This window comes from Esox lucius, chromosome 6 (assembly GCF_011004845.1).
Source record: "Esox lucius isolate fEsoLuc1 chromosome 6, fEsoLuc1.pri, whole genome shotgun sequence".
NCBI lineage: Eukaryota > Metazoa > Chordata > Actinopteri > Esociformes > Esocidae > Esox > Esox lucius.
In genome coordinates this window covers 23162930-23179864 of record NC_047574.1, presented here as the reverse complement: position 1 = coordinate 23179864, position 16935 = coordinate 23162930, and the positions used below count along the sequence as shown (strand labels likewise).

Here is a 16935-nt window from a genome sequence, read left to right as displayed (position 1 = left end):
TCCTAAGAACTTTCAATGCTTTAGCAATTTTTTTATAACGTTACAGGCACCCTTCCACCATCTCAAAGCTTGGCGTCTCAGGCTCTGCACATTCTTGGATTACATCCTACCTAGCAGGTCACTTGGCTCTGTCATATTTTTAGATGCTCTTTAATTATTATGATGACATTCAACTATTTCTCCACATCTAGGTGGCAATGGGCATTTTACTGTGCCAGGTCACCTCTCTGGTTGGGTGTCTGCCCACCACCTCAAGCTCAACTTCAACAGGATGGAGCTGCACGTCCTCCAAAGGAACGGTTGTCAGTTCCAAGGCCTCTCCATCAGGGTTAACAACTGCACAGTGTCCCAGTCCCAGAGTGCAAGGAAGCTTGTATGACCATGGAAAACACCCTGTCGTTCTGAGCAAACATCAGAGGTTTGACTTGCTCCTGCAGATTCATGCTTTACAACATTAATGCAAACAAAATATAAAATTGTTAGCAAGTACATTCTGCACTTTGCAATATCGACAATGGTGTAATTCTTAAAGAAACAATGCTGTTCGCAACCTCTATAGCAATTTGAAGAAGAGACGTTGACAACAATTATAGGTTTTAATGACGGAAACATAATCCAGATTTATTTTTGCAAATTAATTAATTAATTATTGTACTGTCTTCTTTAATATGTTCAAATGAAAATTACTATCCATCAACAAATCAGTGTCTTTTTCAGACTCGATAAAGTTCCTTTTTGTTTTTTTCATCTTCTTAATCCTTGGATTTCATAATTGGATAAATTAATAGGTGAGGTTACCAGCAAATTTCTAGATTTGTGAATCTCTTCAGGCATAGCAAATCTCTGGATTTGTTACACTTCAGGAACTTCAGGAACTTACTTGCTAGTCTAATGAAGCGTGAGAGGGTTGGCTGTTTGATAAGACCTGTTCACTACAAATCAAATGATCATTTGTACCAGTAGGTAGAGGAAAGAGGCAGACAAATAAAATTGATACAGCTTGTCTTTCCTGCCAGCTCATGTGATGATGAGAGCAATGTGTTGGTGGTCTCAAACTATGACACCCCCTAAAATGTCCACTGGTTCCCTAGCCCCCCACTTACAAAAACCTCCAAACCTCCTATCTAATTGGACTGCAGGAGGAGAGAGAATGAATGTGGGTAAAAGGGGGAGACATAGATGTGATCGTTTTTTCTCCAGGGAGATTCCCAAGACACAGTGGGGAAGGTAAGATTCTCTGCCTACGCTCATACTACTGATAGACAAAAGACCCTCAGTTTCCAGTGCCACTGAAGCATCACTTCACTCACCAACTGCAGAAGAGAGTGGGATGGAAAGAGCAGAATGTCGTCTTAAAATCTTACCAGAGATGCATGGCAAAAATGCACTGAGTAACATTATAACTGTTTGTAACAATGTTAAGTGTTCCCATGGTAGCCCAGACCAAAAAGAATTTGTAGCAACACCACTCTGCATGCATAAATATTCTTTCCCTATTTTCAGGTTTCCTGGAAGCAAATATGACCTATTTTAGTAACATTGTTAAAACAGTCATTTTATGACTAACTCTAAAAGTCACACACAAAAAAAGCATTTTGCCTAAATCCCGTCAGTAGAATAAATGTCCCGTATAGAAGCATAAACTATAATTTAAAAAAATAATTATTGAGCTATAAATGCTTACTGCTTTATGATTCTGTTATAAAATGTTTGCGAGTAATTATTATTTTTAAACTTTTTGATACTTTTACCCAATGCCAAATACATTTTTAGGGGAGCTAGTATATTTCTAAAATAGTATCAAGCAGTTTGTGTTCCTTTGAGGTTTAAACGGGCCATACAAACAGATATCAAAACTGATATCAAAATTGCTAATTAATGTTCCACAATAAGAAAAGACAATTCTCCCATTGAGAAAGTAATGTAAAGCACATAGATTAATGCAGCGTATGTTCATTTCAACAGCTATATCTCCAGCTACTGCCAGAGAAATGAGAACAGTGAATGCCAGATTATGGCTGGGAAAAGTAACACATTATTAAGATTTTTGTATTTCAATCTGATCCAGACTAATTTATTTAATGTGAAACTAAGATTACAAATAATGTCAATATTGCACTTGATGGGTACAATGTGTTTAGAGCAGAAATGTTGAACAAAAAGGTGGAGGCGTGGTCATATTTACAAAGAATAATGTAAAAAATATTGTAAACTGTAGTCATAAGTTACTCAAATTGCTAGCCTTAAGCATTAAATTCTGAAACTACTGTAATATTAAAGTTATAAATGTATATTGTCCACTATCTGCCAAGAAAGGAATGCTAAATCAACTAATGGACCAATTGGCCACATTTATATCAAATTAAGTGATAATCATTGGTGCTTTTAACCTAGACTGGGAATCAAAAGAAGTAGATAGAATTAAAGAGTTCTGTGTTGGCCTAAACCTAACCCAACTATTTATGTCAAATTCAAAGGAGCCTTAAGAGTCTACAGAGATTGATTAAATATTGACAAATGTTACAAAACAATGTATGGGAAGCAGTGTATTTCCAATTTATATTAGCAACCATTGCCCGATTGCATACATCAGAGATGTCAGAATTCAAACAAAACTTTAGCCTATCACTAAAATACAAGACCTCTCCCAAAGTGATCTTGACTGGATTTCAGCCTTTCCAGAGGCCAAACTAGCGCTACTGTATTTTTCTTATGTTTTTACCTATATACCAGATAAGCATGCCATTTGTATGAGGATGAGAGTCAAGAACAGATCCAATGCCTGGTTTAGTTCTGAAATATCTGATACTATTCCTAAAATAAATGTGTCATGGGCAACTGCTAGATAAATAACTTCTAGATTTGACTGGCATATTTTTAAGATATTGAGATCTATGTATAAAACTTATTAGAAAAGCAAAAGCAGACTACAATGTACAAACACTATCTTCCTGCAATGGATGTCCTTTCAAATTCTGGAAAACAGAAAGAACCTTGAAGAACAATGCCACCACCGTACTGCCACAACAGATCGTTTTGGACTCGGTACCTATTACTGATCAAAATAAAATGTCTTGCAGCAGGTGAACTTTTGGTAAAAACCTCTACACCTACTCAAAATGACAGAGGAATAAATTACAGAGTAAAACATGAAAATCTAGTAATTATCATTGACTCAAAATCAACACTGAATTTGAGTCAAGGGTTTTCGCTGAATCTTCACAAAATTGATTCTTTGGTAGTATTTGACACAAAAAAATACACAGGGGCTAATACGCTAGGATTTAATATGTTTAATAAGCAGGATTATTGTTTAGTGCTGCTCCAATTATCTCTGGAGCTGTAACACATATATTTAATCTAACGTTAATTTCAGGTGTTATCCCTCTGGAGGTCTGGAAAACTGCTCATAGGCTCCTATTGCATAAGGATGGGGGCAGTAGCGTCCTTGATAACTATCACCTATCTCTAAATTTTTACAGATCTAGATGCATTGGTAAATAAACAGTTGCTTCCCTTTTAATCAGAAAATTGCATTTTGAATAGATTTCAGTCTGGTTTTAGATCTGGGCGCAGTAATATCACAGCAACAACAGTGGTTGTAAATGATATTGTCAAAACCTTAGACGACAAATTAAGCTTTGTTGCTCTGTTTGTTGACCTGTCAAAGGCATTTGATACAGTAGATCACTCAATCTTATTGAAAAAGCTGTCTTCATTCGGCCTGGCCAAGGTCACTTGCCACTGGTTTTAAAATGACCTTAGTAGTAGAACACAGGCTGTCGTAGCTGATGGAATTCAATCAAAATATCTTGTTGTCCACAAAGTTCCAGAGGGTTGCATTTTAGGTTTTATATTATTAATGAATTAACCTTCTATTTAATCTATATATTAAAGAAAATTTGAAATTGCATTTCATTTTAATGTTGAAGACACAGTATTATATGCTATGGCTCCATCTCTTGTATAAGCCATTGCAAATGTCCTACTGTTAGAAAAATCACTTATGGACCTTGGTACTAAATGCAAATAAAAATGTATACATTTTAGTTTCTAGGTCACAGAACATAGCTTTGGATGACCCTAATATTACTAAATTACTGAATGATTCTTTATAGAAGGTGTTGCTTCTTACAAATGCCGTAGGATTTTATGTTGCCACTACATTATGGTGATATACTATTTATTCATGCCTCAGCTTCTGTACTCAAATCTTTAGATTCAGTCTATCATTCGGCCTTACATTTTATCAATGGTGCAAATATCCTTCAGTTGGTTGGGAGTCACGGAAGTGACAAAATATTTGATGATGTTAGTATATAAGACAGTCATGCTAAAATGTCCTGCCTATCTAACAGAGAAAATTGTTTGGAAGAACAGCAGTTACCAAACAGAGTCTCACGAATGAATAGCGCTGGAGATACCGAGGGCCTATTCAGAACCAGATAAAACTGCTTTTGAAGATTTTGCCACACACTCATGGAATGCCATTCAGAGTGATATTAAATAAAATGTGCCTATAAGACATTTTAAATCTCTTATAAAGAAAGTGTATATTGTCAACTAATAGTGTTTTTTTAACATATGCTTTATTTCCATTTTGTATGTGTTTTTTTGTTGTAATACTGAGCTCCGCTGTATAAGAAACCTTGGTGTCAGTTGTTTTCACTGTATAAATAAAGGCAAATGATGAAAAGTTTGCTCTGAAATACTTGCACAAAATACATACTAAAGGATTAAAGGCTAATAATTTCAGTTGACTAGACACTATATTTTTATGTTCACCACCACAAATATTAAATTTCATAAAACAAAAGGATTAAGTATTGTAACTTAAACAAAACTTGTAAGGTTTATGTCAATTTATTATTTTAATTATTATCACTGCAATACTTCTGAATTCAGTTACTCATGTTTTCCCAAATTAATGTAGTTAGCTCAACTAATGACTTCATACCGTGTACCTTTCACCAATTTTGCATACTTTTCCCCTTAAAACTAATTACCATATTGTTTTATTTTCCCCTTTAATATAATTATTTTGTTTGCATGCTCTTTGTACTTATCCATATCTAAACTGTTCCTTTGCACCAGAGACCTATATAATTCTATAATAAGTGACTGAAACTTACTGGACGAAGTATAACTTCCAAAAGGGGGCATTTCACCCTGGGAGACGCTTACAGTAGGTGGTTTGTATCATGCTTGACAGACTTCTAGGTCAGTTAGATTTGTCTCAAACATGTTCTACAAAGTATTACTATCATGTTCTCCTATTCCGATTTTGTTCGGGAGGCGTGATCTACATTCACTATGAATACAGGAACTTGTGGTATGTTGTAAACAGATGAATACATCGGCTGTTGATTATATTCGGAAATTCACATACTGTTGTTTTACATTGTGTTGAGGAAATATTGTATTTTTATCACAGGTGAGCAATTGTGAAATTCCCCTTTAATGAACTTGGCTAATATAAGCCAAAGCTAATACATTTTTAAAAATCTACATTTTCCATTCACTCAAACAAACAGTAAGTTCTTTGACCAACAGCCATCCAATTTATACGTGTTGAGTCGAGTAGTAGCCATTAGTATTATTTTATTTACATGTCGCCACATGTCATTTTGGGCTATGTTGTTATGTTTGGATACCCCAAACTACTTTTATTGTTGCTGTCATCACCTTCATCCCCAGTTTTTTCATGCTAAGATTTCCAAGGTTTTGAACACTGTGACTGATTTTTAAGAGGCAGTTCTCCCCATTGTGCAATGTTTGTTGTGTTTTAAATGGTAAAATGTAATCATTTTGTATAGAAAGTGGGATTTTATTCTATTTGATAAAAAAACATTGCAACTGAAGACAGACACTACAAAGGCCCTTTTTTCTGCATGGCTTGGCTTCCAGACACATTTTGACAGTTCTATAACATCCTTACAATTGCAATATTTCAACTGTCTGTCAATTTTATATTTTCCATATTCCATATTTTAACAATTTTGTATTGCTCTATAACATATTTTCTTAAACACAATTTAATTGTTTGTTTTAGTAATTTGGCAACTTATTTGTTAAACTTGTAGTTTTGCATAAGACCATCATCTAAAACTCTTACCCATGAGAGATTGTTCTCAGGCAGGACGCCTGAATCCAGCTCTTAGTTGTGGTATACTAGCCAAATACCACAACCCCCTGAAGGGCCTCAGTGCTATTATAAACTGGTTACTAATGTAATTAAAATATGTTTGGGGTGATACCTACGATATTGGGGCTGATATACACTAGATATTCAGTACCACAGCTTCAAACCGATCAGCATTTAACACTTGAACCAACCAGTTCATCATTAACTTCATCATCCATTCTGAAAACCTTTGGTATTTTTGCATCAAATTCAAAACATTACTGTAAACTGTTGGGGCTACTGTTGAAAACTGGTTACCACCTTAAAGGACTAATTAAATAACTCACATCCTTCCCTGTGTGTCAGCAATTCCTTCATAGTACAATGTGAGTTCACCGCTTGCAATATGTAACCCCCCAACAAAATAAGGGTGTGGGAACGGGATTGATAAGCTGCGTTAACATTGCCATAGCAGGATTCATGAATCCCAGTTTAAGTAGGATTTCAACCCAAAATAAACAAAAGTCCCCTCTGTATGGCTTGCCACATCCATTGCTTTTTTTGTTATAGCCAGACCATTATCATCATGACAAATGTACTTTATGAAATAAATTGAAAAACACACTTGGCTTTTTTGGTAGCCATATATATAATATATATATCCACACTCGTACCACACATTTCACAAAGTTCAAGATATTTCACAATAACAGCACCAAAGAACTTTGATTGATTCATCACCCCTCCTTTACATTCATTCATTCCTTATTTAGCGGATATACTAATCATTTATTAATTACAGACGTGAATAACTTACAATAAAATAACAATTTTAGGTGCAATTCTGTTTCCTTTCTTTTATACCACAGTAATTTCCTTCAGTCACCTCATGCTCTTTTCCTTTTAAACCTGCCACCATGGTGGCTGATGTTTAAACATATCACATGGGGAAAGGCTTTGTCTTAAAAATGTGAAAACCTTGAGAACGTTTTTTCAAATGTTGCATAAAGCAAAATTCACTATATGCAACTTTACAAGCTACTTACTGAAATTTCCTTCATCTATTTGCCCCACCTCACCATTTCCAAGCTTTTATCCAACTCTTATGTACATGAAAATCTGGACTACCACTCTAGTATAATTAAAATCACAGACAAAAAAGTGGATACTGCATCTTTAAGACATGAAAGTCACATTTAGACTGCGCTAAAAATGACACTGGGAAACCCCTCACAAAAACATTTAGAAAACAACTAACACAGAACAATTTAACTATTATACTGACAACATTTTCCTTTAGTCTGTTTGGGCCCAAACATAAAAACAAATACAAACTGGTATAAAAGATTGTTATTGTAGCTTAATATTGCAAAACATCTGCATATGTAAATCGCATTTGTGTGTTAAATGCCTGTATTCATCATGAATATCTTCAAATGGAAAAAGAGACTTCCTTAAACTGAAATGTCATATTTGACAAGGGCCAAACTAATTCCAAATTCACCATGTTGTCTTTAGCTGAGTCCGTCACCTGAATTGCATGAGCTGAAATGCATAACAACGCTATAAGCCTAGACACAGTGAAATAAGTCTACCCAAAACAAGATAATAAGAAAACAATCTAAAATGTAAAATCATGTTTAACCCTTGGCCAACCACTCAGTTCTGTGTAATTTACCTACAAAAGCTAAACATCTGTGTTGTGTTACCAAAACAGATGCAATCAGATGGGGCATATTTCTTTCTCTGCTCTTGCTCAAAAAAATTATCTAAAAACAACATGCTTTCATGGAGCATTTGTATTGAAATTCGGAATGTGTAGATTCAGCTTTGATTCAGTGCAAAAGCTTAAAAAAAAAATCAAAATGTGTGTGTGTCTCTTTCAGAGAGGCTTCAGATGTTCAGTTGGATTTACTTTAACGGCAACACAATACTAACAGGACAGAAGAGAGCAATACAAACAAACTAAACCAAGACAATAAAAATCAAGGAGATCAACAAAATAAACCAAAATCCTTCGAAAAACATCATTCCAAAACCTTTTTCTCCATACACTCCTTGCCATTGGTCCGTGAATAAGGCTCAAAAGCAGAAGAGCTCAGATAGCGGGCAGAGAGTTCCTGCAGGTTCCCAGCTAGGGAGCCGGTCATGGAGAGCGGATTGGACGACATGCGGGTGGCGACGCTGCCCAGCAGAGAGGGCATGGGGAAGCTGAAGAGGCCATGCGCCGACGGAGAACTCTGGAGGCCTGATACCGTCCCTGAACTGGTCACTATGGGCAGAGGGGGACTGCCGCCAGCTGTACCCGAGCTGGAACCGCTGCTGCTGCTGCTCCCATTGCTGGTCATGCCCATGGAGGAGCCTCGCAGGGCAGTGCCCAGGGTACCGTTGCCGCAATGGGGCAGAAGCCCGGGCAGGCCGGGCGGCGTGAGGAGCCTGCCCTGCTCTAGAAGTCTCAACACACTGCAGGTGGCCGCCGTCTCTGACACCACCGAACGCAGCTCAGAGTCTTTGCCCTGGTCCTTCTTCTGCTTTGTACGTCGATTCTGGAACCAAACTTTCACCTTTGAAAGAGTTCAAAAAATAAATCCTAAATCAGCCAGGTAATAAGACTTTCAGCAACATAGCATAGCACATATATGCAAAAGGATTATTGATATTATGGCACTGTTATTTATGTATTTTTATATTCATGTATTGCAATACCGATATTTGCAGGAAATGATTCAATTATTTGGATTGTTCTGAATATTGAATTCCCTTGTGGTCTTAGTGTAGGCCAAACTTGGATGTCCTCATGACTTTTATTGTAATAAAAATAGCATTGGATACATTACCATGGCATGATCAAGGAGAACCTGACTACTACTTCTTGACTGATTAAGAAGCAAATTTACAGACAGAGGGATAGAGTCACAACCAAACGCAATATTAACATTTATGTATCACACCAATTGATGTTATCAGAGAAGACATCAATCATATTTTTTATACAGCAAATATGAATACAGAAATATGCAGTTTGGTGTTTCGATGGTCAGGTAGTCTATCTATGTGTGTCAAAAGTATACTCATGACAGGCGATATAACAAAGAAAACTACACATGACATGGCTTTTGTATTCCTATTAAAGTGGATAAAGAAGAGGCCATGTTGATACTGAAGAAGTAATGTAAACACATTTGAATTCCATTTTTAATAGTCTCTCAAAAGTAAAAATACACCAATGTTTTTTGTGTTTTATATTGTAATTATTAAACTTTTTATATCCAAATATGATAACAGTAGTTGTAACTGTGTTTTGTTGTTCATGTATTTACCCACCTCAAGTCTGTGGCAATCAAACCTAATTACTTTCATACGGAACATAATTAAAGTGGATGTTTCTCAATCAATGAGCTTTCACAGCTATAGTACCTCAAACTACAGCTACTTCCATCACATCTGAATAGCATATTTTTGTTGTTGCAGATGAACAACTAAGTAATTTCACAAGATTACTGGATCAAGTGTAAATCTTTACACTCTAAAAAATAAGGTATTATATGATAACTATACCCTCATGTTCTAAGAATATAAAAAAAAAAATAATAACCGTAAAGGATACATTTTCAATAACATTTAACAGGGGTTTTGAAGCCAACAATCCAAATAAAGATGATTAGTTGGGCACACTTCCGCAAATGGCTGTCATTTCTTAATGTAACACCCTAAGAGTGTTAATTTCATGATGCCTTCATTAAATACCACTTCATCAACTTATTAAGGAGCAGATATTTGAAAATGTTTTGTAATCAAGAACCATGGCATGCATATAACATTACATGTTGCATGTGAGAAGACATAGAAAAAAATGCAAGTTTATGGTCCTCACATGAACGGCGACCCAAGGGCTGTGTGAAACCTAAAGCGTCATTATACCATTGGAAAAAAAACACCAAAGGATTTGGAACTCATTAAGGGCTGACAAGGTAAACACGTAGCATGCACAATAAAAGCTTGGCTGTGTGCTCTGCTGTAGCATGCACAATAAAAGCTCGGCTGTGTGCTCTGCTGTAGCATGCAAAATAAAAGCTCTGCTGTGTGCACTGCTGTCAAGGTCATTATGAATATTTCTTGTAATGGACCGACATTTTTGATTGGAAATACGTGCCTATGCTGTGGCTCACAGAAAATACCTGAGCATAGTGTTCCTGTCTGACCTCTGTCCCTGCAAAGTCAAGGTTGTTGCCCACCGAAACATTCATGATGTCAGATACTGTACGTAGTAAACTTAAAAGGCAATGTGGCTGACTATGTCATTAGCCGGAATGCTAGATAAATACATAAATAAAATTGGTTTGTAAAGTAAGCCTGAGCTGTGAAGCCATGAGCTGGATTTCCTTGAAGTGAAAATGAAACATATAAGGTTGTCTTAAGTTTAATATCTCTTGTTGAGAGCGAGCAGACAAGTGCAAATACAGTTCACCCACAGTGAGCTCAGAGCAACCTTTACCTGACCCCAAAGCTGAGCATCAGTTGGAGGCTTTTATTGTGGGGGAGGGGTGGACTAGAAACCGACTTTTTCTAAACTGAAAATCTGTCTCCCGTAAGACCCATATTCTTCACCACGCACAATGGTTTAATTTAGGTTTTGAATATGACCATTAGCTAACAATTCACATAATCTTTTTTTTTTTAAGTAACTACTTTGTAGGCTAAATAAAACAATTCTGCGTTATAGTGAAATATTAATAGAATGTATTGAAGTGGAATAGGACCAAAAAATTATAAAGACAAGTAAGTGTGTACCATCCAAAATATTTTTTCATTTGAGATACAGAATGATTTTGACCGACATTTTCATTTGAGATACAGAATGATTTTGACAGGCATATATATCATTGCTTATTACATTATGATAAAACGCTACATATGACAGTTGGGATTACATAGCTAATATCTTTACTCTAACTACACTGTGTCTAAAATAACAACAGCAAGCCTAGTGGGTTTTGGTTTAAATAAATTAGATTTAGTGTTCCACCATTAGCAATGTCCCATTTCATGTTTGTCTGACTTTTGATTATTACCCACTTAACCCTAAGATTAGAGTTTTCACCCTCATTGTAAAGCTCTAATTATTTTGTTGCTATGACAAAGAATTAATATTATTATTTATTCAATGTGTTTAGAAATTAATTTACAATTGTTCCTTAGGTTTATAGCCAAAGATACCTTTTAATTGTATTTTTTCTTTTCAAAAGAAACATTGAACATATTGATAATAGTGTAGAAGCAAGTGAGAATTTTTTTTTGCTCATTTCATTTGCTGGTGTTTTGAGGTTGGAAACTACACAACCCTTACCATTAGACAGGTTAGAAATATTTTGACAACTTAATAGTTTTTTTATAACTTTAATTAAATTCCCCCTTCCAGCAGCACACAACAAGCTTCCATTCCCACTGTGACTAATAATGGATGACTTTAGAAGAAACCCTGTTACAGTCAATCCTGATATTTTGTTACTTTACTGTAATGTTTCCTAATTTAACCTATTAAGGCAGGTAAAACAAGTACTTTAGGACATTGTAAAACATGTGTGAATATAAAACATACTAATGTGAAATCCCTTGTATTGTAATGGTTCAATTACCTGAGTTTCAGATAGATTTAGCTGGCGGGCCAGTTCTGTCCGCTCCCTCCCAACCACATACTGACACCTCTGGAACTCCATCTCCAGACGATAAAGTTGTTCTGCGGTGAATGAGGTCCGGGTTCGTTTGGGACGGTCCAAGTCCAGTCCCTTTGGCAGAATAATCTCTCTGATAGATCCTTTGGCATCTACAACAAAGAACAGGTGACCATTAATGCTTTGTCAGAGATTACTATATTCAAATATTGAAATACATTATATTCAAATTTAGGATACCTTAATGATTCCTAAATTATTATCACCATACCAAATTGACCATTGTTAATGTTTTGAAATATGTTTAGGTCTACTGATATCAATTAATGTATTAATCAATATCAATGGCAGACTTAGACTTTGTTACAGTGCAAAAAAAACAACAACATGTGAACAAGTATTAAGTTATTTTACTGTTAAGTAAAATACATTAAAAAAAACATATTTTTGGGGTTAAAAGCAGAGGGTCTTTATCCATTAAATTACATTATACAATACAATTATTTCAAATAACCAAGAATGTCTGCAAAGTAAAATAATAAACCATTCAGGTATGAAAGTGCAATGAATTGTGTACATTATTTACGTGAATCCATTCAATGCACAATATAATGGAGCTTTATTTCTACCTCTCTTTCTACTTAACATGTACACGTTCCGAATCTTAGCCATGCTAAAACAAGTCTTAAATTCATATAACGAAGTGCAATATACAGAGGAAAGTTGTCAAAATGTAAAAAACATCTACTGAGTGCCATGATAAAAAAGAATCTTTTTATTATGATGATTTTTTTTACCAAAACATTTAATTACATAAAATCTCTCCTAAACTCTTTAAACAAACCGAGATGTTTTCCTATAGTTTTCTACAATCCAAATTCAATGTGTGTTTATGAACTAAAATTAAGTCTCTCTGGATAAGAGCTTCTACTAAATCTTTATAAAAAGTAAAACATTTTAATAATATTCTACATTTTACATTTTATAGTGTAAAAGGAAATAACTCAAGGACATATGTTTAGATACTTTGAAAATAATTATATATTTGTTCTACCTTTTTATATACAATATATAAATAGAAGAAAATAAAGAAGAGAACAAGATAGGGTTATTCATAGAACTAAAAGGTAATTATTACTCCTTACATGAGGATTATTTCCACATCTCTAAAATCTGCTAAATGTAACTTGAATGTAATGAAAATAAGGTTTGATTTATTGCTCTACCAATTAGCAAGGATATATTTCTCAGTTTGTCCAACTGTGTTACACAATTGTGATGTGCAGATATTCTTCTACAACTTGGCCCTGAGGCCAGATGACACAGAACTAAAATAACAAAGTAATTAACACATTTATTTGAATGAACTGAATAGACAATACTTTATGTAATTTTGAAATTCGAAAGATGATACAAGCAGCATTTTACCTCCATTAGTATTACTTATTTAACTTCTGAAAAGAATCAGAAAGAAAACCCTGTTTTACCTTCTTTACAGAAGTATAAAAGACCAAGAGGCAAACATTTCTACATACTGTTCTTATTCTTTTAAACCTCTCTGAATAAGTATTAAGCATAAAAATATTTCAATGGAGAGAAATAATGTGTAGTACTTCTATAAGTGTTTTAATTTGAAAAACTATTTTATATTAAAAACAGACTCTTTAACTTAAACCATTTGTGCTGTGAGGATGTGTGAATGCTGTATAATAACATTTCAGAAAAAGCTAAATTGTTTTAAAATGTAGAAACTATCTACGAGCCTTCTGCAGCTCACATAACAAAGGAAAATCATGAAAATATGAACACATTTATTTTTTACAAAAAGTGAAAAAAAAAAGAAAAATGTTTATATTTACTCTAAATTGAGGAATGATCAAGAAAAATACTCAGAATAGATTTACATTAACTGAACCGACCAAGGGAGAGAAAAGAGTGAGTGTGTGTGTTGTTTTGTTCCTTCTTTGGCATTATGTTGAACTCTCACCCGAGAATGCCCCGGAAGCTACAAACGGCACTATGGCGCATTGTTAACTGATAGTGTCTACTTTCTGTGCTTTCTCTGAGTGATAATAAATTGAACAAACAAATATCATTAAGAATGGATATTAGCTAATTGCGTGTAATTAAACCAAGTATAATGAATAAGATAACGGTTTCAAAATGTAAACCAACTCAAAACATGCCTCAAACATATTTTACACCACATAAAAACACATCATTTTGTGGGGAACTAAGTAGCAGTACCTATGTTAGTAAAAACAAAAGCTGCTTGAATATATATTTCACCATCACAAATAAGTTCGGGAATTCAACCAATTTTACATTGCCACTAATCTTATTTCATCATGTGAATACACATAAACTAAAGTGATAGGTGAATAGCAGCAGAAGTAAATAGTAGTGCCAATCCTCTCACCTCGAACAAGTATTCTCCGGCAGTAGTCTGGATCCCCCGTGCTCCCTCGATTCTTATCACAGTTTTCCACTGTCCCAGATGGTGAGAAGGACTCCTGCTGATCCTTTAGGAAGGTTTTGGAAAGGTTTCCTTGGGAGTCCTTGCTGTCTTTCCCATCCTTTAGTCCATTCTTCAGCAACATCCCTGGTTCTGTTTCTTGGCTATATCTGACCTCCATACTCACTTGGCCTCTCCAATGTGTCTTTATTACTCCACTTTTCCTTTAGTTTTTCAGGTCAAAATTGTAATATAGAGCGTATTGCACGATCGTTTTCCTCAGCAATGTGGTTTTGTTTTAAGACAGCGCCTTTTAACCTGCAGAGTCAGCAACCTAATGTCTGGGGAACACTTGCCTCCCCCGTCAAGGTGCCCTGTTCTCGTTGTCCAACTCACTTGTCCAATGATCATGGACTTATCACTGAAACTCAAAAGCGATTTAATGCCCCCTCACCTTGTTACATACACATCAAGCTGATAGATGATCTCAAAATAATCAGAGCCGTGGACTGACGCACGCTCGCTGTTTCAATTGATTACGGTAATTTTGAGGCTTCCACATTTGCGTAGCCTCATGAATACACTAAATTGTTTGGGAAATATATCAGGTCCTAATGGAGGGTTTCGCTCACTCCATCCCCCTCTGTCAGCCACCTCTCAGCCAAGGGAATCAACAGAAAGGATTGTTCTCGCTTTGCAAAAAAGTGACCCTGAGCACACAGACACAATCACAAGGGTACAACACTTCCAGAAAAGTTCCCAGGCACTTCACTCTTCGATCCACGGAACTTGGACAGCCATTTTCGACGTTTCTCCAGAGTTAGTTATCTGGCCACGATGGCCAACTTTAATAAAATCTACTGTGTCCTTCACCAATGATTGTCCTTCTGCAACATTCGGCTGTCAGCACTATAGTGCTATCACAGGTGAGTGGGAGAGACAGAGCGAGAAAGAGAGAGAGGACGATAGAGCAAGGGCAAATGAGAGAACGAGAGACCGAGATAGAGAGAATAAAGGAGAGGCATAGATGCGTAGAGCCAGAGGACACCGAAAAAAGTAAATCCACCCGATCGGAATTTGTACTGGCCGTGAGAGCTGTTTCACAAAAAACACCCAGCTCGGCATAACAGGAACGTTGTTAAAGTTTCCTGTGTCGTCCCACGTCACTCAGCGTGACGAACAACAGCTCGAAAAGCAGCCCACAGGTCCTAGTCATTAACACAGCGTCCCCACCATTCATATCTACGCACTACAGAAGCAGTCCTGTGCACTCATAATCTTAACCTGAACATCTGAAAAACACAAAAAAGGGGCAAAACTCGTCATTAGTGCCTGCACTCACTCCTGGAATGGTCCCCCTCCAGCAGTCTCCTTCCACCCCACTGCCCAACCCACCCACCAACTCCTAGCTATTTCTATTGTCAGAGCAACAATATCTCAGGGAACAGCAGTGGCCAGTAATCCAATAAGACCATTGATTAGGCCACAATGATTCAATTCAAACCAATGGCCTTGTGCAAGGAAAATTCTCCGGCCCTTCTCATCACCTTGCATGGCCAGAAGCCCTCTTGAAGCTGCCCCCCTCCCTGAACACCATTCATTTCTTTATGGGAAACAGAGACGAAAAGGAGTGAAAGATGGCAATTATCTAATTGGACTATTAACAAACAATTCTGTGAGTGTGGCTGCCAGGCAGCCGTCTTGGGGTGGGTTTAAGGGCTGCGTGTTGCACTAACTTTATTCACTCAGTGTTTGGGGGTGGCTGTTTGGAGTGGAGAATGAGCAATTGTTAAAGAAAGGTAAAAGGGGGCTAAAAAGGGAGTGACAGAAGGGGACTTCTGCTTCTCAAGCTGTGTTGCTGAGCTTCAGCCTGGGAAACAGCTTGTGTACGTACCGCTGTGGCCTCTCAGGTTCATTGTGAACAATCCTGTTCTCAGTCTCTTGTTCTACTGGAAAGTCAGTACCGCAGATAATTCAGACAATGTAAAAAAAATTAAAAAAACGTCCATGTAAAAGGCGGAAATATAGCACATTCAAAAGGTTGAGGATTCAAAACTCATTATGGGTGTGATTTGTTTAGAAATTGAATGCTCTGTTCTGTTTTTGAAGGTTACCTATTGTCTTCAGAACTAGTTTGAATTTAGTCCAGTGATTTTTATCACTGTGTTAGTTATGTTTCTTTTTATATTGATGCATTCCCTGTAAGTCTTTGTATACATAAAACAAGGTAGTGAAATAGTACATTGATTAAAATTGCTCTGTGTATGTGCAATAATGCTGTGATTACTATTGTAACAACATTGTATAAAGAGGTTGTGAGGAGGGGATTTAGTAATCACTTTGTGATGGCATTATTATGGAATTGACTGTTGTTTCTTAGTGAAATGAAGGTTACCGGGACCAGTGAGTTACTAAATGGTTTGCGCTCTGGGCATTGCCCCACACACTATCAATCTTTGCACAGCAGTGGCAAAAGCCAGATGAGATGGCAAAAGCCAAGCAAATACATTTAAAGGCTGCACCCCATGGGGCTGGAGGTTTATTCACATCTACTCCATCTAAAAAGAAGGTTCCAGCAATCCCAATAATGGGGATTATTCAACAACGTCTTAGTAACAGAAACATTTTGCAACACAGATACTACTATGGTATAATCATCCCGCAAATAGAGTGTTTTTAACACA

The 16935-nt window shown here is 36.2% G+C and overlaps 1 protein-coding gene across 1 annotated transcript; it reads right to left on the bottom strand.

Annotated features, from left to right (window-relative positions):
- Positions 1 to 6658: 6658 nt before the first annotated feature.
- On the bottom strand, positions 6659 to 15347 carry vax1 (ventral anterior homeobox 1). The gene is made up of 3 exons (XM_010892253.4): positions 14216 to 15347; positions 11761 to 11948; positions 6659 to 8688 (listed from the first exon to the last, which is right to left on the bottom strand). The coding sequence occupies exons 1-3, from the start codon at positions 14430 to 14432 to the stop codon at positions 8152 to 8154; spliced, it is 942 nt and encodes a 313-aa protein (XP_010890555.1). The 5' UTR covers positions 14433 to 15347; the 3' UTR covers positions 6659 to 8151.
- Positions 15348 to 16935: the final 1588 nt, after the last annotated feature.